The sequence below is a fragment of the Asterias rubens genome, chromosome 3 (genome assembly GCF_902459465.1).
Source record: "Asterias rubens chromosome 3, eAstRub1.3, whole genome shotgun sequence".
Taxonomy (NCBI): Eukaryota; Metazoa; Echinodermata; class Asteroidea; order Forcipulatida; family Asteriidae; genus Asterias; species Asterias rubens.
The window spans coordinates 11,753,415-11,779,551 of NC_047064.1; the positions used below are offsets into that span (position 1 = coordinate 11,753,415).

General features: G+C 40.1%; 2 protein-coding genes across 5 annotated transcripts in view; one reads left to right on the forward strand and one right to left on the reverse strand.

The window, feature by feature from the left end:
• LOC117287880 (WD repeat-containing protein 60-like) overlaps positions 1-12,649 on the reverse strand; it is an 86,679-nt gene extending 74,030 nt beyond the window's left edge. For 2 of the 3 annotated variants that reach the window (XM_033768474.1, XM_033768473.1), the window contains exons 1-2: positions 12,337-12,649; positions 481-534 (exon numbers count right to left, since the gene is read on the reverse strand). In XM_033768474.1, coding sequence (XP_033624365.1) covers positions 481-534; positions 12,337-12,351 — 69 coding nt within the window. In that variant the 5' untranslated portion in view covers positions 12,352-12,649. Of the gene's footprint in view, positions 1-480; positions 535-1,563; positions 1,613-12,336 lie in introns of those variants that run through there. The other variant, XM_033768476.1, reaches the window with a different exon arrangement.
• A 15-nt stretch (positions 12,650-12,664) lies between these two features.
• The window catches only part of LOC117287883 (serine/threonine-protein kinase Nek8-like), a 77,917-nt gene continuing 64,444 nt past the window's right edge, over positions 12,665-26,137 (forward strand). The window contains exons 1-5 of one of the 2 annotated variants that reach the window (XM_033768477.1): positions 12,665-13,099; positions 15,654-16,091; positions 17,770-17,940; positions 24,155-24,237; positions 25,086-25,186. In XM_033768477.1, coding sequence (XP_033624368.1) covers positions 15,663-16,091; positions 17,770-17,940; positions 24,155-24,237; positions 25,086-25,186 — 784 coding nt within the window. In that variant the 5' untranslated portion in view covers positions 12,665-13,099; positions 15,654-15,662. Of the gene's footprint in view, positions 13,100-15,653; positions 16,092-17,769; positions 17,941-24,154; positions 24,238-24,858; positions 24,928-25,085; positions 25,187-26,137 lie in introns of those variants that run through there. The other variant, XM_033768478.1, reaches the window with a different exon arrangement.

The following is a 26,137-nucleotide window of genomic DNA, read 5'->3' on the forward strand; positions in this document are numbered from 1 at the left end:
TGAGTTTGACGAGTGTGAACTCCTCTGTGAATGATGTTCGTGTGATTACAACACTTTGTTCATCTGTGCTGCCGAAAGTTGAAGGCTGGTGGCCTGAAAGTGGGCCAGAGTATGTCCGTCTCGGGAAGACCGAGAACAGGATATAGTCGGCTGTGGGGAACGTTTATAGATTGTTTTGATGTTCATAAATAATCCAATGGTGCCTGATTCTTTCGTCTTTATTCTGCCTTTCTATGTTATGTATGTAAGATTTAACAATCATAGGAATATATATCATTTCAACCATAGAATTTCAGTTCTCTACTTGCAATGTCACTGAAATTGTCTGTTTTCTCAATCATTACTGACAGACAACTTGGGATGTAAACAGATAGGAGATCCAGTATATGGGAGTTTAAGTATTCTTAAAAAGTAGCACTGACCTTGTCAAAATTCTAGCTTTCACATACATTCCAAAAGTTAATACATGTACTACTGTACCTTGATTGACTTCCCGAGCTCATCTGCTTTCCATGTGTCTTCTTTGTTTCTCTCCTGAAAGAAAGAAGAAAGAAAGTCTTGTACTTCTCATATTAATTAAATCTTGGCAAAGAAGGAAATTGAACTTCACCTAAGATGTACACCACACATGTAGGGAATGGGCATTTCCGCCACAATCACAGGCAACAGTAAGAAGTAATTGTCAATCTGTTTAATTGCAGGTCGGAACAAAGTATTGATGATATGTCTAAGCTCTGTTCCTTTATTACATATTCGCTTACTTGCAGACGACTGTCTCCTTTACAGAACCATCACCAATGTATAAGCGGCATGTAAACCTGCAACACAATCTTGACCGCCTTCAATGTACCAACACATGGCAACTAAAATTCAATACTTAACAATTGTCCTTGTGTAGCAACACACGTACAGGCCAACTACAAACTCAGGAACAATGCACCAACTTGAGTTATAGTGGTCTGACATGCATTAGCAGCATGTCCTGGTCCATACACATCAATGAAGCTACGACCAGAGCAAACAGGATTCTGGGGCTAATTAGGCTCAACCTGACAGGCACCTCCGTGTATCTCTTAATCTTAAGGTTGCAAAAATCGTTCCCATCTTCCAAAACGAGGAGCAACATTAATAATTATTTACACCCTATCTCTATTCTTTCTTGTTTCTCAAAGCTTCTCGAAAGATAATCGTCTTTCTAGTTTCATTTCTCAATTCCATCTTCTATTCAATCATCAATATGGCTTTAGATCTATAACATTCCACCGACTTGGGCCCTTATTGAATTTGTTGACAATGTTACTCATGAATGAAATTAGAAAATGCATGCAGTTGGTGTTTTCATAGACCTCTCTAAAGCCTTCGATCATCATCATCGGTTAGCATTATGCATTTCTGCACCGGCTGCCTGACTTGTGAGCATTTCCAAATAGACCGGTCTTGAGCTGCCATATTTCTGCCTCCTCCACAGACCACCCAGAGCCCAGTCTGGAGAGGTCCCCCTGGATTACATTTTCCCATTGTAATAGTATTTTCTCTAACTAAATACTATCAGAAATAACTCACTATGAAACAATAAACTGGGCTTCTCAAATCGTGTTGTCATAAACTCTCCGTGTGTAAGTAACAATAATCATAACATGTGAAACTATGTACAGCTAGCTAGAAACCATCCAGTTGCAGGAGCTGCCAACTGAGGGCGCTAGACAAACAAGATGATGCACTTGTCACATCTTTCCTCCAATAAAGAAATACGAGTCAGTTCAAATAATATTGTTCATCCCATAGAATCTTAAAGAAATAGATCCCAGTTGCAATGTTAGGTCCATCCATAGAATATTGTGGCTCCAGTGTGGTTCAGTTTCAAATAATGTTGTGTCTTCAAATCAAAAAATCCGAGTAGCCTTTTCAATAACTAAATAAACACTAACTCTACTTTCTAACTTTTGTTATTTTCTCAAGCCTGTTCTTTTCTCAGTCCTGTACTTTTACTAGGTTACAAAGTCAGTGAGATGTGAGGGTTGTTTCACTGTGCGTTCTGATCTAGTTGTGACCAAAGGTTGTCGTTGTCCTGGGTCTTGTGGTGGTTCTATGTTCGCGTCAATGGTTGTTTCCTTTGTTGGGACATTGGCATCAAAGTTTGGGTTGATTGGACTGTAATCCTCTTTGGTGCTGCGGAGATCTCTGCGATTTCTTCGGTATCTTTTTGCCGGTTTGGGTCATCACTTCATATGATCGCGGTTCGCTTTTCTTGCGGGTTACAATCGCTTTCTTCCACTCTACCTTGTCTTTCATTGGTCTGACTCGAACTGTTTCACCGACTGTCAGTGGAGGGAGGTCTTTCGCTCTTTTGTCATAGTGATATGCCTGTCGTTTCTTGTTGTCAGCGAGTTGTTGGGGAACCTTCGTGATAATCTTTGGCATAAGAAGTTTGTTTGTTGAAGGCAGCAGTGTCTTGGTTCTGCGATTCATCAGTCGTTGAACTGGACTGTGTAGTATCCTTACACTAACACTGTAGAGCAACCCAATCTATAGACATGTGTTTCTCATCCACATTCCATTATCATGATCCAACTAATTATGAATATGCATATTGAGACCACCACCCCATGCAGTGAATGTACCCTTGAAACAGTAGCCCATTGATAAGTATATATCTTACATTGTATGTGTACTATAAGCATAGAGTAAGGACAGAGATTTTAAGCAAGACATGTGTGAGACACAATAAACCAAGCAAGCATCAAAGCAACAGCTCTTGTAGAACTCAAGACATTACATTGGCGACGAGGATACAGGATAAGCGCTGGAACAACAACAACAACATGAACAACAACAACAACAACAACAACAACAACAACAACAGCAGTAACCTGTGCAGCAGCAACAGCAACAACTTCAACAGCAACAACAGAGGCGACAACATTAACTGCCTCCACACAACTCAGCCACATGGCAGGCAACGAGCAATCCAGAGTATATGTGGTAAAGTCACAGTCGCGACAACGCCCGAAACAATCCACATCAGAAACAATAATGAAATAATCGGCTGTCTGTTTTAACTGTGGGGGAACGTATCTACTACATACGGAGAAACTTCATATGAAGAGACTTGCTCATTCTGCCACAAGCGCAATCACTTCGCCAAATTCTGCCGAAGCAAGAAGGAGCAGGGCCAACAACAATCGCAAGCCAATGCCATCAGCGACAAGCCATCATACACCATGGCACCAGACAACGATGCTTCAGATGAGGATTACGTGTTCTAATCAAACAAGACCAAGATCCTCTAGAGCGTGTTACCAACAACACAGAGGGACAAGCCTGTCAACAGTGAACAACAATTTGATAAGCGTGTTAATAACAACACCAACAAACAATTTGATAAGCGTGTTAATAACAACACCAACGAACAATTTGATAAGCGTGTTAATAACAACACCAACGAACAATTTGATAAGCGTGTTAATAACAACACCAACGAACAATTTGATAAGCGTGTTAATAACAACACCAACGAACAATTTGATAAGCGTGTTAATAACAACACCACAACACCAACGAACAACTTAATAAGCGTGTTAATAACAACACTAATGATCGAAACACTAACTTTACAAAAATTAAGGAGTTTAGTAATGGGTGACTCATGAAGTTACTAAAATCCAAAAGTTATTCAACCAACTTTTGAATATTGAACAATGGACACTAAACTTCATAAGATTAATCAATCTTTAACATTGAATAACTCTTCTTCAACTGGTTTAAGTTTATGTGATTTTGACAACAAGTTTATTCACTATTCAAACTTTTATACATTGTTCTCTTGTTAAAATATCAGTCACCTTTCACCCATAGGAAAGTTCCATTTCAAGGTGGGGAGGGATGTAGTATCCTTACACTAACACTGTAGAGCAACCCAATCTATAGACATGTGTTTCTCATCCACATTCCAATATCATGATCCAACTAATGAATATGCATATAGAGACCACCACCCCATTCAGTGAATGTACCCTTGAAACAGTAGCCCATTGATAAGTATATATCTTACATTGTATGTGTACTATAAGCAAGACATGTGTGAGACACAATAAACCAAGCAAGCATCAAAGCAACAGCTCTTGTAGAACTCAAGACATTACAGACTGCTGGACAACCTTGAGATGGCGTGTTACGAAAAACAAGTAACGCCAGGTCGGGGTCAGCTTTGGCATCTTTACTGCTTGCTCGGCTTTTCCGTTGCTTTGCGGGTAGTATGGAGATGATGTTGTACGGGTAAACTCCCAGGTCGAAGTGAATGCTTTAAATTGTTCAGATGTAAACTGTGGTCCATTGTCTGTGATTAAATTATCAGGGATACCATGTCAAGCGAAGTTAGCTTTGAGCTTCCTGATGACTGTGTTAGCCTTGGTATCTTCTAGGTAGTCGATTTCCCAGAAGTTGGAGTAGTAGTCGACTGTGATGAGGTAATTTTTGTCCCCTTGAACACACAGGTCAGCTCCAAGTTTTGCCCATGGTCTATTTGGAATCTCATGAGGGTACAGAATTTCTTTCTGCTGCTTGGACTCTGCTGTGATACCTGGCCAGTACAGACATTCTCATGCACGACGGAGACACCCTTCAATTCCGAGGTGAGACGAGTGTATGCGTTGAAGCATACTACTACGGAGGGATTTTGGTACTACATGTATACTCTTTCCCCTTTGAAGAGAAGTCCATCCTGGATGCTTAGCTCATCTCTGATGTCAAAGTAGGGGGTGAGCAAGTTGGGGACGTCACGTTTCATTTCAGTCCATCCATTCAATATGGAATCTTTGAGCAACATCAGCGTTTGATCATTTGCTGTGTGCTGTTGTATGTCATTCAATCTCTGTGGAGTGATAGGCAGATGTTTCATCATGTTGACTGTTTCTAGTCCCTTTTGAAAGCAATCTTGCGGTTTCTTGGGTAGGTATGCTCTGCTAAGTGTATCCGCCAGATACATTTCTTTACCCTGGTGGTACGAGACCTTTACATCATAGGTCTGTAGTCTCATCAGCATCCTCTGCAGACGCTTAGGTGCACGATGTAGAGGTTTAAGAACAATCATCTCAAGTGGCTTGTGATCTGTCTGCACATTAACTTGGCGACCATATGTGAACTGATGAAACCGTTCCAGGCCAAAGATGGCGGAAAGTAGCTGTTTCTCAATTTGAGCATATGGTTTCACAGTCAGTGAGGGCTCTGCTTGCATATGTAACAGGCTGACCTTTCTGCATCAACGCTGCCCCTAGCCCGGACTGTGATGCATCGGACTGCAGAGTGAGCTCCTCCTTTGGATCATAGTACTTCAGTACTGGTGCCGTGGTTACCATCTTAGTAATGGCATCTACTGCTTTGTCATGGCTATCTAGCCAGCACCAGTCTGATTCCTTTTGTGTCAACTTTCTCAGTGGCTCACAGGTAGCGCTCAGCTGTGGAAGAAACTTGCTGAGATAATTGACAAAACCAATGAATCTTTGTAGCTCTGTCTCCTTGGATGGCTTAGGCATCTCTTGCACAGCTTTCACCTTTGCTGGGTCAGGTTTCAGTCCATCTACTGTGATGAGATGTCCCATGAATGGCACCTGCTTCATTTTGAGCTTCAATTTGGCTTTGTTGAGCTTCAAATTTCTCTGACGGCATCTTTCTAGCAGAGCTTTTAGCTTCATGTCATGGTCAGCTGTTGCTTCAGCCATTGTATCCCCTTTTCCGAATACAAGTATATCATCAGCTATGGTTTGAACTCCCTCAAGACCTTCTATAACTTGGTCTTGTCGTCGTTGGAATTCCTCTGGCGCCGTGTTGATTCCAAACGGCATACGCAGCCATCTGTATCTGCCAAATGGTGTGTTGAACGTTGTCAGGTGAATCGTCTTCATTGGGTAGTGACTTCTGTTGAGTGCTTTGTCCAGATCTTTGACAACACAGACCAAACTTGATACCCATGGAGTAGGTGTATCAACTGGTTTGACAATTTGTGTTTCAGTCAGTTTGTCTAACTCTCCCTTCAGCTTCTGCTTCAAAGCAATTGGCACACGTCTCCGTGGATGCACCAAGGGGTTGACGGTTGAATCCACATCAAGGTGATATTTGTTCTCGAGGCATCCTGTTCCTTCAAAAACATCTGCAAACTCGGTGATCAGTTGCTCTGCTGACTTCACTGTCTGCATTGGTGGGGCAACATGGGCAATATTCTCATGATGAACTTTTATCATGCCCATCTGTTGTGCTGCTTTACTCCCCAGTATTGGTGTCACTCCTTCATCTTGTACAACAACAAAATCTACCTTGTACTTCTTCTGGTTCTTAAGGTTGATCATCTTTAGTTTGCATCGCCCAAGTGGAATCAGTGTTGTCTTGTTGTACATGGACAACACTTGCTTAGTCTCTGTGAGCTGTGCATCTCCTATCCGATGTTTAGGGATCACATTACAAGTTGCTCCTGAGTCGATTTGAAGAAGAACTTGTTTTTTCGCTATCATCATTTTGGCATAGATGTTTTTCGCGAATGATTTCTCCACTGTGTGGATTGTCTCTGGTACGAGCTCCATGGTCATGAGTTCCTCGTACGTTGAGTCATCAGAACTGTCGTCATCTGCAACTGCATAAACTCTGGTACCTTTCGAAAGACATTGTTTGGCAAAGTGGTTCATCTTGTGACACTTTGTGCATTCTTTTCCATATGCCGGGCATTTCTCTTTCACAAATTCGTGCTGTAGCCCACAGAATTTGCAGACTCTTCCATGTGTGGCCGCTTTCTGTCGTGCCCCATCACTGCGTGCTGGTTTTCGTTGCCTTTGTTTGTATACGGCATGCACTTCTGTGGCTGCAGGTTCTTCCAAGGTTTTAATTCTTTCCTTGGATAGCTCTAATGCTCGACTTTTGGCTAGACATTTCTCAAGGTCAAGGCTACTTTCTCGTAAGAGCCTTTCACGTAGATTGGAATCTTGTGTTCCACATATTATACGATCTCTCAGAAGCGAGTCACGAAGTGTTTCGAAGTTGCAAGTCTCGGCCAGTAGTTTCAGCTCAGTAAGATACTTCTCTATGGACTCTCCACCCTCTTGATTTCTAGTGAAAATCTGTATCTCTCTACTGTTTCGCTCTTTTTCGGATCACAGTGTGCATCAAAAGCCTCCAGGACATCGACAAGCTTTGATTCATTTGTTAGCCCCAGTGTCTTGAACAGCTCTCGTCCTGTAGTACCAACAAGATACTGAAACATCTTCACCTTGATTTGGTCTTCTTTCTTGGCCATTGCTAGGTCAATGTAAAGTGTAAGCTCTTCTCTCCACCTTTTCCATGTACGGGAAAGGTCTCTGACCTTCATGTCAATGTTGGCGGGTGGCCTGATTCTGTCCATTTTTCTTTGCACTGCAGTCAGACAATAATTATGCTCACGCACAGAAATCTACCCAGGTACTTATTCCCAAGACTTATACTAATCAGCTAAATCATGGAAGGGGTCAGACCCGTCCCCCAGGATCAATAACTATACACAAACACAAAAATATCTGACTACTGCAGCAAATAGATCATAAAGTTAACTTTGTTCCTTCCTTGTCTGACGGAGTTCTCCTGGACAGTTCATGTGGTTCTTGATGTGTATTTGTTTCTCAATTTCTACAAGTTATTTCTGGAGTCTAGCTGTACTTATGACAATTTCTAAAGTAAATCTGTTACCATGGTTACCTGGTTAGACGATCACTTCTTCATACCATACACACACACCTGGAGAGCACATGTCATGAGTTTCCAATCAATCAGTGCAGCCTCGGTCAATTTCAATGCCTTGCCTTGTGCTGTCCTTTAAAAATCTTCTTCAATGTATGGACCAAATACACGATAAACACTTCTGACACCATGTAATAGTATTTTCTATAACTAAATACTATCAGAAACAACTCACTATGAAACAATAAACTGGGCTTCTCAAATCGTGTTGTCATAAACTCTCCGTGTGTAAGTAACAATAATCATAACATGTGAAACTATGTACAGCTAGCTAGAAACCATTCAGTTGCAGGAGCTGCCAACTGAGGGCGCTAGACATAGACAAGATGATGCACTTGTCACACCCATGATGTCCTAGGGCGCCCTCGTCTGCGTTTCCCATGGGTTGGTGACCAGTTGTAGAGTTGTTTAGTGATGCGATTTGTTCCCATTCGTTGGAAGTGACCAAACCACTGCAATCTGCGTTTTCTAATGATGCTTGGTGAGTGGGGGCTGATTGGTCAATGTTCTTACTTGCTTATTTGTGGTATGTTGCGTCCATTTAATACGCAGGATCTTTCTTTGGCATCTCATGTCAAAAGCATCTAGCCTGGCTTCGTCTCTTTCTGTCAAACTCAAACATTCAGCAGCGTACAGCAAGGTTGAAAGAACACAAGAGCTGTAGAACCTCAGGTTGAGATAACGATCTTTCCATATCTTCTCCAGCTCCCTGAAAGATCCTGCAGCTCTGCCAATTCTGTTGTTCAGCTCTTTGCCAATTGTTCCATCAGCGCTGCAGAAGGCAGCCAGGTACTTGAAATGCTCCACCACTTTGATGTTTCCTTCATTTCCAAGTGGGACAATGGGAGTGGATGAGGGAGTGGATGAGGAAGTGGATGCGGAAGCAGTTGACTTTCCAATTGTCATGAGTTCTATTTTCTTGAAACTCATGTGTAGCCCAAGTTTTCCTGCAAGTGATCTTATAGCTTCTGTTGTTTCAGCCATCTTGGTAGCAGATTCCTCGAATAAAGCTATGTCGTCGGCATAGTCTAAATCAGAAAGCCTCACCTCAGGATATCTTGAGCTTCACCTGGGTATAAGGACAATACCTCTGTTGTTATCGTCTACAGCATGTCTCATGGTGAAATCAATTACCAGACCAAATAACAAGGGGGACCAGATATCGCCTTGTCTCACGCCTGTGACAATCTTAAACCAGGTGGAGATGGCCTGATCCCTCAGACTTCACTGCACATGTTGTGTCTTCATAGGAATTCTTGATAATATTGATCATCTTACTAGGTCGTAGATCTTGAGAACTTCTCAGAGTGAAGGTCTGTGAACTGAGTCATAGGCTGCCTAGTCTTGGTGCAAGACGTTTCTCGTTTACCTTTCACGCACACCACAGCCAATTCACCGACAGCGCCCACATTGACTCACCGCCCCGGAGTTTCTCCGGGGCGGTGAGTCGGTGCGGGTGCTGTCGGCTCCGGGCGGTGAGTCGGTGCGGGCGCTGTCGGTGAACTGGCTGCGGTGTGCGCGAAAGGGAAACGAGAATTGCTTGCACCAAGACTACAGGCTGCCTTGAAGTCGATAAAATTGACAAGACATGTTAGCTGTTGTTCCATACACTTTTCAATAATTTGATTTAAGGTGACAATTTGATCTTGGCAGGAACGGCCTTATCTAAAGCCTGCTTGGTTTTCTCTCAACCTGTTGTCTATGTCATCCTTGATTCTCAAGAGCATGATGTTAAAAAACACTTTCCCTGCTATATCAAGTAAGGTGATCCCTCTGTTGTTGTTGCAGTATGAGAGGTCCCCTTTCTTTGGTAGTGGTAAAATGATGCCCTTTCCCCATTTGTTAGGAGTTCTTTCTTTTAGCCAAATGAGTCTGCAAATTCGTAACAGCCATTCTCTGATCTTATCGCCTCCATCCTTAAGTTAGTAGCTCAGGAGGAATGTTATCGATCCCTGGAGATTTGTTTCTCTTCAGTAGTCTGACAGCTTTATTCAGCTCTGCCATGGTTGGTGGTTCCATGTTGATTACTAGTTCACCAAATGAATTAAGCTGGGAGAAGTCCAGGAGTTCTTCAGGTTGGTCTCAATTAAGAAGGTCCTCAAAGTATTCAGCCCACCTCTGCAGCTGAGTTGCCTCATCCTTCATGTCCTTTATGATGTTGCCTTTAGAGTCTCTGATCTGTGTTACTCTCCTGCTGGATTTATCAATCAAGGTGTTTTCTTTTGGTAAACCTCTCTGATGTTGTTATTAGCAGAGGCCTGTTGGATGTCATCTGCAATACTAGCGTACCAAGCTTTCTTATCATGTCGCAGGCTAGTACTAGTTTCCCTGTTGAGATCCTTGTATTTCGCGTCAAGGGAAGGTTTGGCTTCTTTCCTCTTTGCAATCAGATCTCATGATTGTGTTGAGATCCAGTCTTCTTGCTTCCGCTTCCAATAACCCAATTATTTCTTCGCAGCCTCATTGATGGAACTACTGAAATGATTCTATTCTTTGTCGGTGTCATCTTCTTCTTCCAGTTCATCTTGTTTCTGTCCCCCCCCCCCCCCCCGAGAATATTCATTCAGATCCAATTTGTGTAGCAATGAAATGGCACGGTGTTAAAAACAGACTGGATTAAAGACAGTACTAGGCATAGGCCTAAAAATGTGGTATTTATTAAATTTTTAGTACCGTAATATTCTTCAAATGTTTTAAACAGTCTACCTGACGATGACTAGACGATGACTGACGTTGACTAGAGCAAGCTAGTCGAAACGTTGAGACCAATTTCAGAACTGACTCCGCGGCAGTACAGTTAATTACGATCCTATAAGCTAAAGTACCAGTCTAATTTCTATACCATCCACCCTGGTAATAGTTAAAAAGCAGGACAGTTCTTTTCAGAACTGAGAAGTCTCCCGAACCTCCGATTATCTACTCCACGGCAGTAGAATAAAGCAAGACAGTTCCCTAAGAACAACTCTACCTGGCAAGTAGATACACACATGGTGTTACCGCAAACCAAATATACATTGATACCTCACCATGCAATGCCTCAAATCCTATAACAGTCTACCTGTTATTTCTGTTTGATGTTCCTCTCTTTTCTGCTTAAAAACAAATATATTTTCAATAAAAAAAAACATTCGATGTATAAAACGCAAACGTTCATGTTTCACTGGACCCGTGTATTTCTTGTTAAAGGGTTCCCAAAAGAAAAATGGTACAAATTAATTGAATTCATTCATTTTCGTATGTTCTGATTATCTTTTGCCGATTCAAACAAGTCAATTAAAAAATACTGTTTCCTAACCCAATACAAATTTGCGTAAGATCTGATTACCATTTTCGGGAAGAAAAAAAAATCCTTACAAAAAAATCTTGAAGTTCTGATTAAAGGAACATTACAGAATTGGTTTTTGCTGACGAAACAGTTGCCTGGCAGTGTAAGCACTAAATACATGATGTGGCAAACCTGGAGAAGTTTGAGATAAATCGGCCATCTGGGTCATGAGAAAATAGTGAACCAAATACACATTTTGCATTTCATTGATGCCAAAACAAAAATGAATAAAACGCTCACTGAACTCCAAACGTGAAATTAGATTATTTGTTTCTCATCAAATTTGACATTTCAGAAATATTTCAAGGGATGTTTTCTACTGTCATCAACATTAGACCATTTAAGTTTTATGTAAAATCTGTGATCTTCACGATTTTTGTTTCTGACCAATTCTGTAACGTTCCTGTAAGTAAACAAAATATAATGCGTTATTCGCTTATTCTGTTTGTTACCTGCAACATGAAAAAGAAACAAGAAAAGGAAACTAATTGCAACAATAAATAGATACATGTATGATTTACAATATGAATAAACAAATTGAACTACAACATTTATCAGTACTAGGAAACCCCCAAATTAGGGTACGAGTTGACTTGGGTACGAGTTGACTTAGGTACGAGTTGACTCGGGTACGAGTTGACTCAGGTACCAGTTGACTCGGGTACGAGTTGACTGGAGTCTGAGTTGACTATGTTACTTGGGTACGACATGACCCAAATTCTTTTCAAACAGGCTGACCCAAAAGAATTGGGTGTAATTTCACAATTAGAAACGCTTTGTTGGTTTTGAAAGTTGTATCCTCCAATCAATATGACAAAGATCTACTTGAATTGGATGATTGTTATTTATAAAACAAATAATGAATGTTTTTCAATCATTCGTGCAATAGTGCAAATAATGTTCATTCGTTGAAAGATGGAATGTTCCATTCGATCAACTCGGCCCTCTTTCAAGTTATGAACATTTCGCACCATTGGCATTGCACTCATAAACATTCATTATTTGTATATGTCATCAGTCATGATACCACAGTTACAATACAGTACAGACAGGCATGACAGGTGTTGCTTTTTTTTGTGGTCATGAAATGTTTTACTTTAGTTAGTTAGGCTAGTACAGTAGTAAACATTTGGCTAGATGCCGGTATTTACCGGCTAAGTTCTTGGACCGATCTGAACTCCTGAAAACTGTGCAATGTAATGACCGTCATGAACGTAGTAACATCAGAACATGAGTAACGCGGGACTTGCCCATACCTTTTTTGATGACATCGTCTCACTGTGAAATCGGCACTGCTGGTTGGTGTTTTTAAAGGTGTTTTTGTATTACTAAAATACTACGTAGGCAGGAATAGTGGTACAACTACTAAAAACACTGACTGCTGACACTCAGATGGTTACGCTGTAACTCAGTAGTAAGTAGGCCCTAGCAGTACTACGTACTAGTAGTAGTACTAGTAGTAGCTAGCGGTTGCAATAATGAACCAGCACAGATGAAGCCCATGACAACATCACACTCTCACCAGTGGCAGCCTATTTTCTGTTGATTCACCGCCAGAAATTCTGATGTCTAGTAGTAGTATAATGTGAAATTTGGGTCGAGAAAATCGGCGGCGTTTGACAGGTCGATAAAATGAGCAAAGTTCCCGATACCCATTTTGCTCAACCGCAGGATTGCGTGCGTCTGGAAATTCCGTTTGAGAGCGCTGCATGCGCTCAGTTTCGAAATTGCGCAGCTTAGTGCATGGACTACATTCGTCTCCAGGGTAACATTGACATCCCTCTGAGCTCATGGGGATGTCATGTGTGTGTGTGTACGTGTCTAGTGTATAGTGTGGCTGTTGTCGTTTTGTACGTCCGTGTTCGTAGCCTACTAATACAGAGCACAGAGAGCAGAGTTAACAAAACGGTGGCGCTCTATATCTTTGGTTGGTGGTGTGTGCCATTAACACACGTATTTCTTTTCGATTTGTTTCCCTTTGGTCTTTTGGAGTTTTTCGCCGACAGTGTACTACTATAGGTATGAATACTCCAAATTTCATCATCATTATTAATTCATGATCAGATGATTAACTTTCCATATCCTGCCACCACCTTTCTTCATGTCCAGTCCACTTTCATTCATTCATGGCTTTTCACTTTTGATTTGATTTTGAAGAAGCTAAGAATTAAGGTTTTGATGGGAATTTTAGTATTGTATCCTGGTGTCAAGTCATGTGTTTTCAGTAGGATAACAGGAAAACTTGTTTTTCTGTTGCGAGAGATAATGCACTATTTGCCAATGCATGTTCGACATTGGAGCGACGTCATGTGTTTTCAAACCTTTCATTGGTCGGTACTTTATTGAATATTCAGAAACTAGTATGGCATGCAAAATAAATAAAAAAAGCTCATTCAATTACTATTAAAATTAGGACACAAACAAATCTAATTACATTTTTGTCCCAAGACATATATGGCTACTTGGGTTAGAATCCGGAGATATCGCAAGGCATGACAGTAAAACACCCCAACAACCAGCACAAACACTTCAAAACAATCTGTTTTCCACCATTTCAGACTGGTAGTAATGCCAATGTTTGGTTTCAGGAGTAAGAAACTAATCTGTTATATTTTCTCTCTAATGTAGACAGATTATTTATTACGCTTATCAGAATTTATTACTGCCTGCTGTGTTAATAACAAAAACAAAATTGTTTTCATTTTCACTTAAAATGTTTTAATTTTCCCCCCATATTGGCACACCATAGAATCCCAAATAGCAACCACATCACGTGATCTATCTAGTGACTAAAGGAGAATGAAACTCAATCTAGCAGATGATAATTTTATTTTGAAATTTTGAGGTTGGATGATGTTTCTTAGACTCATTTAATTTTTGGCATAATAATGCATAAGTGATTTATACCAAAAATTAATCATTTTCTAAATGTTTGAGCATAACCTAATCATTCTCAGCATGATTAAGCCTGACAAAAATACAGACCGTGAGTAAACAGCAGAGCTTCTGTCACCGGTGGAGCTTGCACAGTCTTGCGGTACTCTGATTACTGACAAATTTAAGACCAATTCCAACCACAGAGATCTCACCACGCTGCTTCCACGCTTGTACGATAATGGCAATCCCACTACGACTTTTGTCCCGCTTATTGTTAGCCACGACCCAAATACGCTTATTTTGAAGATATAAGTTCAAAATAAGCGCAGAGACAGCTTGCAGCTTCCCGACCTAGGAGATCCCACCCCGACCAAACATGTTCATGGAGATCCTCCCACAGTTGACCCACAATTGGTCATGCTCTCGGCCACTTTTCCATCGTAGTAAAAGGGGCGTCTATGTGTGAACGGGGTATATAAGGCACGTTTGTGTGGATCATTATGTTCTACTTTTTAAACATCTTTCTGACCATTTTCATTTTTCATCAAACTCTTGTTATTGCCCAAAAACGCCCAACAGCGCCCAACTTGAAGGCAATGTGTCCCTTTAAATATTAACAAAAACACATAAATCTGCTCTGTAAGACTCCACGAAACGATAGTGCCAAATATGATTATTGCAAATGTACATCCTTCCCCAATACTAAAACTCAACTCTGGCATTAATGCCCAAAATTGAGCTTCATACTAGTTGGAGAACAAAAGAGAGCAGACGACATTTGGGCCTCAACTCAGCACCTTATCAACAATTTATCAAAAGACAAAATATAATTGCATACCGATTTTTACTATATCTTTTCCAAGCCAATTCTTCAAAATGATAATGACCACCGGTCCCTCCAAATACCAACCTCACCCCGTATAATATTTTGCAACATTTTATGCGCAAGAATTGTCCTGATCCATCCCACTGGTCGAACTATAACTTTAACTGTCAGTTTCTTTTGTGATTTTTTTAAGGATTTGAGATCTGGGAGACAGCACCATGACTTTCTCTTCAGAAAAACAACTCAAAATTTGTATATTTATTGTCCCAACCATTCTTGAATGTTTCACTCAACTATTAAATCACTTCTATTTAAAACTGACCTGATGAATATAGAACTCACAACCCTGTAAACCCCAACTGGAAGCACAGCCTCAAACACTGCTACCTATTGTTACTATCTGTACCTGCTCAGCTCAAGTCAACGACTGCATTGATCAGAGTGTTGAACGTGAACATTTTTTGTCCAAAAGCTGATTGGAAATTTCACTTTAAGGAAATAGCACTTGTTTGAGTCTGTATCAACCTCCTCGCAATTGATAGAGGCTTTGAAGCTAAAAATTGTTCTCTTTTTTAGACTACTCATCGCATTAGACACTGTTTTAGCACAGTTGCCTTAAAGAGGCTCAAGCGGTCATAATGGCATTATAGATATTCTGGCTCTCCATCTACACAGCACATGTTTTGAAGGAAGGACTCAAGTTGTAAAGATGAATGACAAATGCTTTGTTCACACTATATCATGAGGGTTTCTCTATAGATGTAGTGTCTCTCTTTTTTACTTTTTCTTTTTACTGTTGACTTTATTAAACAGTGATAATATTTGGAAACAGATTTTATCTGATTGTATGATTGTTTCTTTTATGAACAGGGTAATAAAATGTCAACAAGAAGTGTTCCAGAGACTGTGGCTGTATCTGAAAAGACGGATAAATCGGATGAACTTACAAAAAGGACCTTATCTGAGGCAGACCTTGCATCTAGAAGTTACCATGGAACCAATGTAACCCAACAAGATGGAACAGAAGTGCAAATGGATAGTTTTTCAGGCTGTCATGCTAAATCAGATTCTACTGAAGTGGAGAGGCTGGTGCTCCTTTCAAATAAGATAAAAAATCACAACATTGTTGCAAACGCTCTTCTTCCTAATGTAAAATTAGTGCAGTACAAATATGAGAGTGGTTCATTTGAGGCAATTTTCAATCAAATAACTCTTGCCTTGAATGGAATCAAAGTGAGAAGTATAGCATGCATTCTCCATACCAAGCCAGGAAGTGTTCTATTTTACACCAATGGAGATTACAGAGAGGTAAGACAGTGTACTCCACACGCATATTTCGCCGCCCTCCCAAAGTTTAGGCCACCCTGCCAACGAATTACCCGCCCTGCTTGAGTCCCTGCCTGTAAGAATGTACCAAGTGGTGATTCATGGGTTCTCAGATCTTCTTCTAAAAAGTTAGAGTGATACATCATCATACCAAACGAATAAATCAAAAATATTAGTTTGCTGACGCTTTCGGTTTGGGAGTTATCATTTATCAAAGTTTCGGCCTAAAAGCCTTCGTGAAACGAATAGTACATTCCCTGTAAACACAAAAATGTGCGCCTAGGTCATCCCAACAAAAGTAAAACTAATTTTGAAACCTTGGCGCGCAAAGTTACGGAGCTGCGAAAACGCAATATATTGGTAAAATTTGAACTTTGACCTCTATTATCTCTCTGCGCCAACGAGATCCCATTTTACACTTAAATTTGTTTTAGGAATGCAAGCTCTTTCATTAGAACTTGTTTAATTCATGGGATCTTATAGGCGCGCTGAGTTATGAGGCGTTGAAAATGGCATGAGGGCACTGCTCGTCAAAGGTTCAGGTGCGCGTCACAGGTTCAGGTGCGCGTCACATGATGCGCCAACGAGATCCCAAAGGTAACAAATTGTACGTTTTTAATTAGTTTTTTTTTAAATTGATGTCAATCTGCTAGCCTCGTCGGGCCATGGATTTATAACTATATTTTTAAAGAAAAGGATTATCTCAAGCATTTGTTGGTTTCACGTCCGATGGCATTATATACATACATGTATGGGCGCCATTTTGATTACGTTGTATCGATGGGCGCCATTTTGATTACGCCATGCCGCCCTAAAAATAAGTCTGTGTAGAATACTGTAAGATAACTGAACTTGTTAAGAGCATTTTTTTTATGCCTTCTGAAGTTGTGCTGACCACTCCCTCCCGTCACAGTTCAACTGACAATGTTGTGATGATGATTTTGCCCGTCACAGTTGTACATGCCTATCCTACTCCTGACAAAGCTACTACTTGTCCAAGCTGTGTGTGCAGTATCATTGTGTGCGTAAGCTGTATGCGAGTACTTACCGAGGTCAAAGCCTTGACGGTTCTGTGTTGAGGTCAAATAACCCATTTAATACTATAATGCACTCGAAAAAAAGAATTCCCATTACGGTCAACTCATTACCATAATGCCCTAAGTGGCAGATGTCATGTTTACATCGCATCACCGCGGACGCTCAGCAAGCATGATGGGGTACAATGGTCATGACAAGGGAGCGCGTGTTTGGACTTTAAAATGAATAATATTTGCTTCCTCTCCTGTGTTGTCTGCAATAGGTCTGATGACAGGGTACCTCTAGCCTAGGTCGATCCCCGTCCATCTTCACCTACATTAAATGCAAGGACATGCACATGCCTCAAATCCTATAAACATGCAACTATGCATACTTTCCATATCTGTGTTTTGATTTGGCACGAGGTGATGTTTGTCAGCTGCACAAACACCATCTTGGACAACCAAAACATACCAAAGCTTATCCAATGACATTGTATCCAATGGAATCACTGGTTCTGAAAAGAAAACTTTACCGGTACATGTGTGTATAACAAGTGAGAAATTGTTTAGTTTTTCATAGTTAATTTTTTTTTAATTCACTGAAAGGTACCTTCACTATCACTCACTGGTTTTTTTTTCAGACCCTGACACCGAGCAATATTGGTGAACAGAATTCAGTGGTAAACTTTCTGAAGTCACTGAAAAGTTTTTGTTCACAAGATTTGGATACAAGGATAGATCTTCTTGCCTGTAGTGCTCTCCGACCATCTGATATTGGACATTTAGGGCCATCCTTAGAGAGGATAATGGAGGTAGGTGTTATTACATTACATTAATAAATACCTTGGGCGGTTTCAAGTCTCTGATTGGTCAAAACCCAATCACGTGGGGGAGTGTTAACGGTCGGTATTAAGACCGACTTTGGAAAATAGCGATAAATAAGTGGCCCCTAAATCAGCATACATTGTGTAAACCTTGCGCGTTGCACTGTATCGCATGCTTATTTATATCCATGTTAGTTTCATTGCAAATTCGCGCACTTGCGCATATACGCGTGCTGAAAATGTATCAATTTTGAGTGCGCGCATGTAATGGGTGCGCACGTATAAACTCATTTGTCCATATGTGGTCTTGTTTACAGGGACATGCTACATGGACGCTGAGCTCATGCGCATGTTTTAATGCACAAAGAACAGCTATCGTCCAATCATTTGCCTCCTTTGACCCCAGTGAAGGCGCTGAACAGACCATTATTTAAAAGAGTCAATGGGCTCAAAGATCAGTAATGTGATTAACGCGCGAAAGAGATGGGAACCATCAGAAGCTCAAATATGGCCCCTGATTATGTGTGGAAGTATCTGGTTGTAAATGTAGGCCATGTCCATCAGGCATGCATGCTGGAATTTTAGACATGCGTCACATACAAGGAAACCAATCTGGCACTGTTTTCACAAAGGGCCAATTCTTTAAAAAATCACCCTTTTTCAACATTTTTTTGTTTAAAAACACATTTAGAATGTTTTCAGCCACATCAACATTTTTGCCAAGGTGTTTTGCTACCATTGTAGAAATAGCAGCACTCTCACAGTGTTCCACTGGCCAAATGCCAGTTGAGACACCTGATAAGGGCCCAATTTCCTAGAGCGGCTTAACGGTTAGCAATTTTTTGGGCTTAGCGTAGCAAAAATAGTTGCTTCATGGAGGAACGTACATATATTTCACGACTTTAAGCACGTAAACAAACAGCACGCACAAGATTTTAGATCGTTTGCTTTAGCAAAAAAGAAGAAGGTAGGCCCCCTACTGACAAAATGGCGGGCGATATAAATGCAGAGTGGCGATAAAAACAAATTATCGCCCTCTCTGTCTTACAAGTACTATTTGTAATGGTTCACAGCGCCCGGGCGCGCCCATTGAAAGGTTTACACACTAACTTGAGAGTAAATAAGAAGATAATACATTGTACAACATTTCTGAAGCATTTTAGAGACTCGTTTACTTCGCTACACCTACCATACAAACACACGTAAAATACACACCGCTGCACGCCACATTAAACAACGTATTGCAATTATGTTGTGAAGGATTTGCATAGGTCTGCTTAACGGTAAGGACATTTAAACGTAGCATCAAAAATTGCTTAAGCGTAAACCTATTTCAAGAGCGGTTGCTATCTTCAGCACGTAAACAAACTGCGCACGCAACATTTTAGATGTTTGCTTCAGCAAAAAGAAAAAAAAAAAAGAAGACAAAATGGCGGGCGAAATGAATGCGGAGTGGCGATAAAAACAAGTCATCACCTTCTGTGTCTGATATGTATTATTGTTTAATGGTTGAAAGTGCCCCATGAAAGGTTTACACACTAACTTGAAAGTAAACAAGAAGATAATACATTGTACGATAATTTCTGAAGCATTTTAGACACTCATTTGGGTCGCTACACCTACCATTCAAACACGTACAATACACACCGCTGCGCCGGCACAACGTTTGCAATGATGTTGCACTTTGTTTGCTTACCGCTTTAAGCAAAAACCCTTGCTTAACCAAGGCTATGAAATGAAAAATGTGCTAGGTGCGCCCAATAAGCACAAAATCGACCGTTAAGCAGCTCTATGAAATTGGGCCCAGAAGACCATTAAAATACACTGAAAGTGGTCCGACTTGCTTTGTTTAGTGCGGAAACGCATCCCTATTTAATATTAAATATGGACCATTGAAAAAGCTGAAGGGGCATCAAAGTGACAAACTAAATGGTTCTCTGGCTAGTCACCCAAAAACAATTAGTCGGGGCAAACCCTGACTAATATGAGAGTTATTGGGGATCAGCACATCACCAATGTACATCAGGAAGACAGTCAAGATTAGAGTAAGCAAAACGAAAGGATTTCATTGTTCCTTGTTTTCTAATTTATACAAATGGCAATAAATTGTTAGTATGCAAGAACTGTTTACGGCAACAATATTTACAGAAAACTGGAAGACAGACCAGTATTTTCTTCATTTCTCCAAACATGAAACTTTGGCTGAAGAAGCTAAGTTTACCCTTTGGTAAAACAGTGAAGATTTGTGACAGCCTAATTAATCTTTCATAATCCATAGATAAAAGGAAGGTATGGATCTGGGTAATATGCTTACAGAAAGGGAGATTTCATACATGAACTTGTGTACCTTTTCTTCTCTGTTTGAACAGTGCAAATTAGACATAATGCCATACAACATGTACAAAGGAATGTTCAGACATCACCATTCTGTTGACTTCATACCACAAAAATCATTTATCGAGTCTGTATACCATCAATCAACAGCATTCCATGAACCATTAAAAATGTGGTTACCAGCTCTCCACACCCCTGTCTGTGAAAACTGTGTGGGAATACATACAGCCGTCAAGTGGGTAATGTCATAGTTGAAGTGTTCCACAAAACATGGATAAAGAAACCCCAAACTGAAATGCCTTTGTTGGGGGGTTAGATTTAGATGGTGGGTTTGAGGTACATGCATGGAAATGTAGTCTTTTACAAGGTTACTCTGAACATATCTTATTCATTTAACATCCGAAACCATCGTGCAATTCTAAATGTACATTTTAGTAGCCCAAATCCAAATACAATGCTCAGGTGGGATTTGTTGGGGGGTCCACATCTAGGTAAAATGCAGGGAAAGAACCCACTCAGCCAACCTAATCCCCATTAGGATTTTAGTTGTTCACCCTCTTCCTAAAGCCTTGATCAGTGCTATTTGTGTCCAGGAGCATCTTAAGGTGCTAAACTTTAAAAGTCAAGTTTTATTTTAAATTACGGGACCTTAGCAAAATCAAAAAAACTTTTATTATATAGTCCTAGAAGACTATAAAAACATATACAATGTGTATAAATGTAATTGGTCAGCTCTTGTTCTCAATAAAACAACGGGTCAACGATTTGGTTCTGTAAAATGTGGGACCTTATGCTACTCTCACACTTGAGCGAATATTCTTGCGAATATGAATATTTGAAATTTGCCATGAATTCGCACAAAAGTTGCGATTTGATGGTGAATATGTTCTCGGTCATCCTTAAACCTCTTCTTACCAATATCTTACGCATAATACGCACAATTTACCAACAGTACCAATGGCTTACCAATTCTTACCAAAACTGATGGCGAATAAAATTACTGTCTTCACAACATTCGCTGAAATTGAGGAAGCGCTTCGTATTGCTGTTTTCACAGAGTGTCGAAATTTCTTGCGAAGATGAATATTTGAATTTCGCGTTGAATGCGTCCAAAATGGCGGTTGGATGGTGAATATTTTCATCTTGGTCTCACCCCTCGATCGTCCTCCGTCAGCCCACTCCTTTACCAATATCTTACGAACATATAGGGCCTAACGAATGCTTACCAACGCGTGCCAATGCCTTTATAAATGTTGCCAACGCTAACGCCCGCTTTACCAACATTACCAATGCTTACAAAAATCGACGGCGAGTGACTGTCTTCGCAACATTCGCTGAACTTTAGAAACCGGTTTCTAAATTGACCGATCTTCGTAATGAGGTGGGGAATAATTTGTGAACGCTCCGAATTTGTTACCAACGCTTACGAAGACACGGCAATGTTGCGAAGCTTGAGCGATTGTCAAATATTTCCTTCCGTTAGCATATGCGCTTGCAGATTCGCCTGGTGAGAGCAGCATAAATTGATCGATCTTCGTAAGGAGGTTGAGAATGACTTGTGAACGTAGTGAATATGTTACCAACGCTTATGAAGACACGGCGAATGTTGCGAAGTTTGAGCGATTGTTAAATAGTTCCGTTCGTAAGCACATTCGCTACCGTATATTCTCCCCAGTGTGAGAGTAGCATTAGGCTGATACATGTAGTTAAAGAAGTAAAAGGAAATGACCACACAATTTCAATGTATAATTTTGTGTATCATTATATTCTTTTATTTGGTTTGAGGTAACACCATGTGTGTATCTACTTGGCAGGTAGAGTTTTTTCTTAGAGAACTGTCTTGCTTCATTCTACTGCAGAGTAGCTAATCGGGGGTTCAGGAGACTTCTCAGTTCTGAAAAGAACTGTCCTGCTATTTTTGGCAAGATGCAGAGCAGTGCAAGCCTATGTAATACCAATTTCCGTCCAGACGTCTGTCCGTCCGCCGGTCCTCGTCCGTCCGTTTTTGGTTTAAGTTTAAGTCTTTGAGTTGAGTTGTTTTGTATGATCAAGCCCAAGTGAGAGTGTTATAATATACAATTGCCAGTCATTTTTTGGTAATTTCCAGATATGTTTTCAAATAATGTTGAAGTTTTTTGGGATAAAAAAAATGTTAAAGTTTTTGGAATAACAAATATGTTAAAGTTTTTTTTCAGGCTCAAAAATGGACATCTGGATTTAAAAGAAACAAACTGAATTGAATAGGCATAACTCCTTATTTCCTGACTTGAAACCTAAATCAAGTATTACTTTTTGCATAAAGATGCATATGAAACGATAAAACTTAAAGAGTGCATCACTAAAGAGTGCAAAACGTTAATCAAATATTGCTACTATAATATGAAAAAGATAAAACTCAAAGATCACTGGTTCCAGTTGAATGAGCTAAAGCAATAAAAATCTCAAATGTCATAAATTCAAACTTGTCAACATCCCTACCCCTATGACCATCAGTAGATCAAATGATTGGTTTTTCTGTCAGTCATTGGTTCTATGTGGTCATTATTAGCAGCTTGCCATGGCAGCTTTGCTGTTCTAGTTAACTACATTTGTATTACCCAGGCGGATGGTATAGAAATTAGGGTGGGACTACTACTTTAGCTTATAGGATCGTGATTTACTGTACTACCGCGGAGTCAGTTCTTAAATTGGTCTCAGCGTTTCGACTAGCTTGCTCTAGTCATTGTCATCGTCAAGACAGTTCTTAAAGAACAAACTGTACCTGGCAAGTAGATACACACATTATACACATATTTGACACACCAATTATATAGGGCCAATTGATACCTCACCATGCAATGCCTCAAATCCTCTTTTGAAACATCTTTCCAACTAAACTCATTTCAGAACAAACACGTTTTATAGTCCAAAGCCCCCAATCTGATAGACTTGATTCCAAGTCTGTGATCGTGGCTTTTAGTCTACCCAATAGCCAACACATTATTGCCTGAAATAGCGCCCTCTTGCAGATTAACCTCCATCATTTGCCTACGGGCACAGACTTGGAACCATTGTCAACAGTTCGTACACACCCTATGGCGAATTAGTCTAAAGGTGGACGGAACACTCTGATTGGTCAGAATCTCTGAGGCCGTCAATAAAATGGACATAACCATTTGCACCACAGCAAATAGCACAGAAAGACAACATTTAAGCTTGTGCTACTAATCTTTACTGCGCAGTGATCAACTTACAGTTTTGAAACACATAAAACAAGAGATTCTAGATTTGTTCATTCAAAATACGTAAAAAATATTAGGAAATTCTTTGGATCATTTCATTCAAATGAAAGAAATCACAATTTTTCTTCTAGTCAAGATCAGGTTCTTTGTCTGTTTATTTTTCATTATTTCGCGATTAGATCTTGTATTATTTTGTATATAAATTATATATATATAGCAAACTGTACGTACAGCAATGGCTCAACTTTATAGAAAATGCTGACGCGATTATATCCTATTTGGAATAGACAGCCATTTGGCAGCCAACAGATATTTGTGGTCTCCTGATTGGTCATCTCTCTTGCACTGTGTTGTTAAATGCAAATGTTGGCTGTGAATAAATGAGTATTCAGTATAACACAAGATGGTCAAGTCTGAGATGTGAGTTTGAGTGTGTGACGGCAAGTTCAGCAGGGGAATTCTGCGCAGTCTCAGACTTGAAATCAAGTCTACCGATCTGAAGGTAACATGTCTCGATCTTGAAGTGCTTTTCCTCAGTCATACATGAAAATACACGAATGCTAGTATAATTTGTATGTTCTGTGTCAGTCCTCAAGTTGCATGATTTCTGAACAATTGTTTGTAATTTATCATTGTTTTCCCCCCAGATTCCTGTTGGCATTTCTAAGGAAATACTTGGAACAGATATTGTTCTGACTACATGTACAAGTGCAAATGGAAAATTTTACAAGTAAGTTTTTTTTTTAACGCACAGTTGAGTAATTACATCACTATTCAATACAACATTGAAACTAATTTGAGTTTAATCTATTGTTAACTCACATTTATATAATAAAGTTTCAGGGAAGCAAATTTGAATTTGATACAATTATAGTCTTGAACAGTACAGTATCATCAAATAAGATATCTTGGTTAACGTTTCACTAGTTTATTCTGCTACAAATTTAATTCTACATCAACCTCCCTAGTTTTAGCCTCAAAACCTGCGACATGGCGGTCATAATTTGTCTTTTTTCTGTTTGCGCCAATAAACCTTAGTCTTGGTCTGCCAAAGCTCTCTCTCAGACCATCTCTTCAGACTGTTATAATAGTGAGTTGTACAACTATTTGTTATCAATTTGGTTTTTTTCATAATTAGAAGTTAACTTATGGATACACATCTAGTAATATGAATTATGTCATAAGACTTTGTAGGAAGTTCCCTAGAACAAACCTGGAGATAGTCACAGACACATGGGATTGTCCCTCCAGAAGTATTGTCTGATAGCTGCATTGATAAACAAGCTTACAAATAAAAGTAATTCCAGCCAGTAGCTGAGGATAGTTTAATAGCATCAGAGGAACTGTGGTGGAGTATACTGTACTACCACTCAATGGAACTAGTGTTCTACGGAAAAGGCATTTAGTAGTTGTTCTTTATGTAAGTCTTTTACTGTGGGCAGAGAATTTTACACGGAAAACGGAATAAAGTGTGGACAGGATTTTGTTGACCATCTCTTATCTGTCAATGAATGGCCATATTTAAAGTGTTTGCTTTTGTACCAATAGGAAGAGGTGTATTTTGTTGTTAAATTGCAGGTGTGTAGGAGATATGTACTTCAAGACTGACAAACTGAAAAATTGGAGTCCACAGCCACAAACCTTAGCAGGTTTTGAACGCATTCGCACTGTAGGAAAAGGTTGGTATAATACATTTAAAATTTATTTAAAGGGTCTGGGTACTCTTTGTAACACAAACACAACTTCTATTCCATAGATTTACTTTAAATGGGTTGTAAGATGTTGGTCTGCCTACGTATTATTATAGAAATACGGCCACAGAGCAGACTGCACGCATGCACTATGGCTGCTGTATAATGTGCGGATGGTCACATAGGACCTGCACGCACGGTGAATCGCATGCGGTACCAACCAAAAATCGTGTCCTTTGGCAAAAGCTAAAAACATACCCTCAAAGTTCAAACTTACCCAAATTTTTTCACGTTGAGCAAATGGGTTCGTCATGTCTTTCAGATACCTTCTTCGACTTCCCACTAGCTGGAAAAATTGTTGGGACGGCGTCGTGTTTAAGAATGGCTCTTCTCGTCATGTCAAATGAGTGGTGTATCCCGGATTCGAAGCACGACGGCTCGAAGTGTTCGCTGCATAGCGGACGGCTCGAAGTGTTCGCTGCATAGCGCTGAAAAAGACGTCGGACCGGACCACTTTGCTCTAGTTAATCTGACTTTCGCAGCCCACAACCGCCTATACTTGGGATCTGCAGGAAACAGATGAAGACTGACCCCATCTTTAGTTGTTTTTGCTGCATCCAGCAGCATTACACCTGGTCGGCATTGCCGGAAAAATGCCAGAATAAAAACCTTTTTCGCAGCGTACAAACTCACGTCTTAGAATTACATGTACTTTTGCACGTGTGTTTATCTACGCATCGAGGGGGGTCTATGTTTGATCGAGGCAAAGTCTTCCTTTTACTACGTCACAAAAGGGGTAGGCGGAGTCAACCCTCCAAGCACTTAATTAATTTTTTTAACATATAAATCGTGACAAACAATTACTCAAAAAATTGTTTTATTGTTAATAAACATATACTCTTATGTTTAAAAGAAAAAAAAATCCTATTTCCAGGTGCC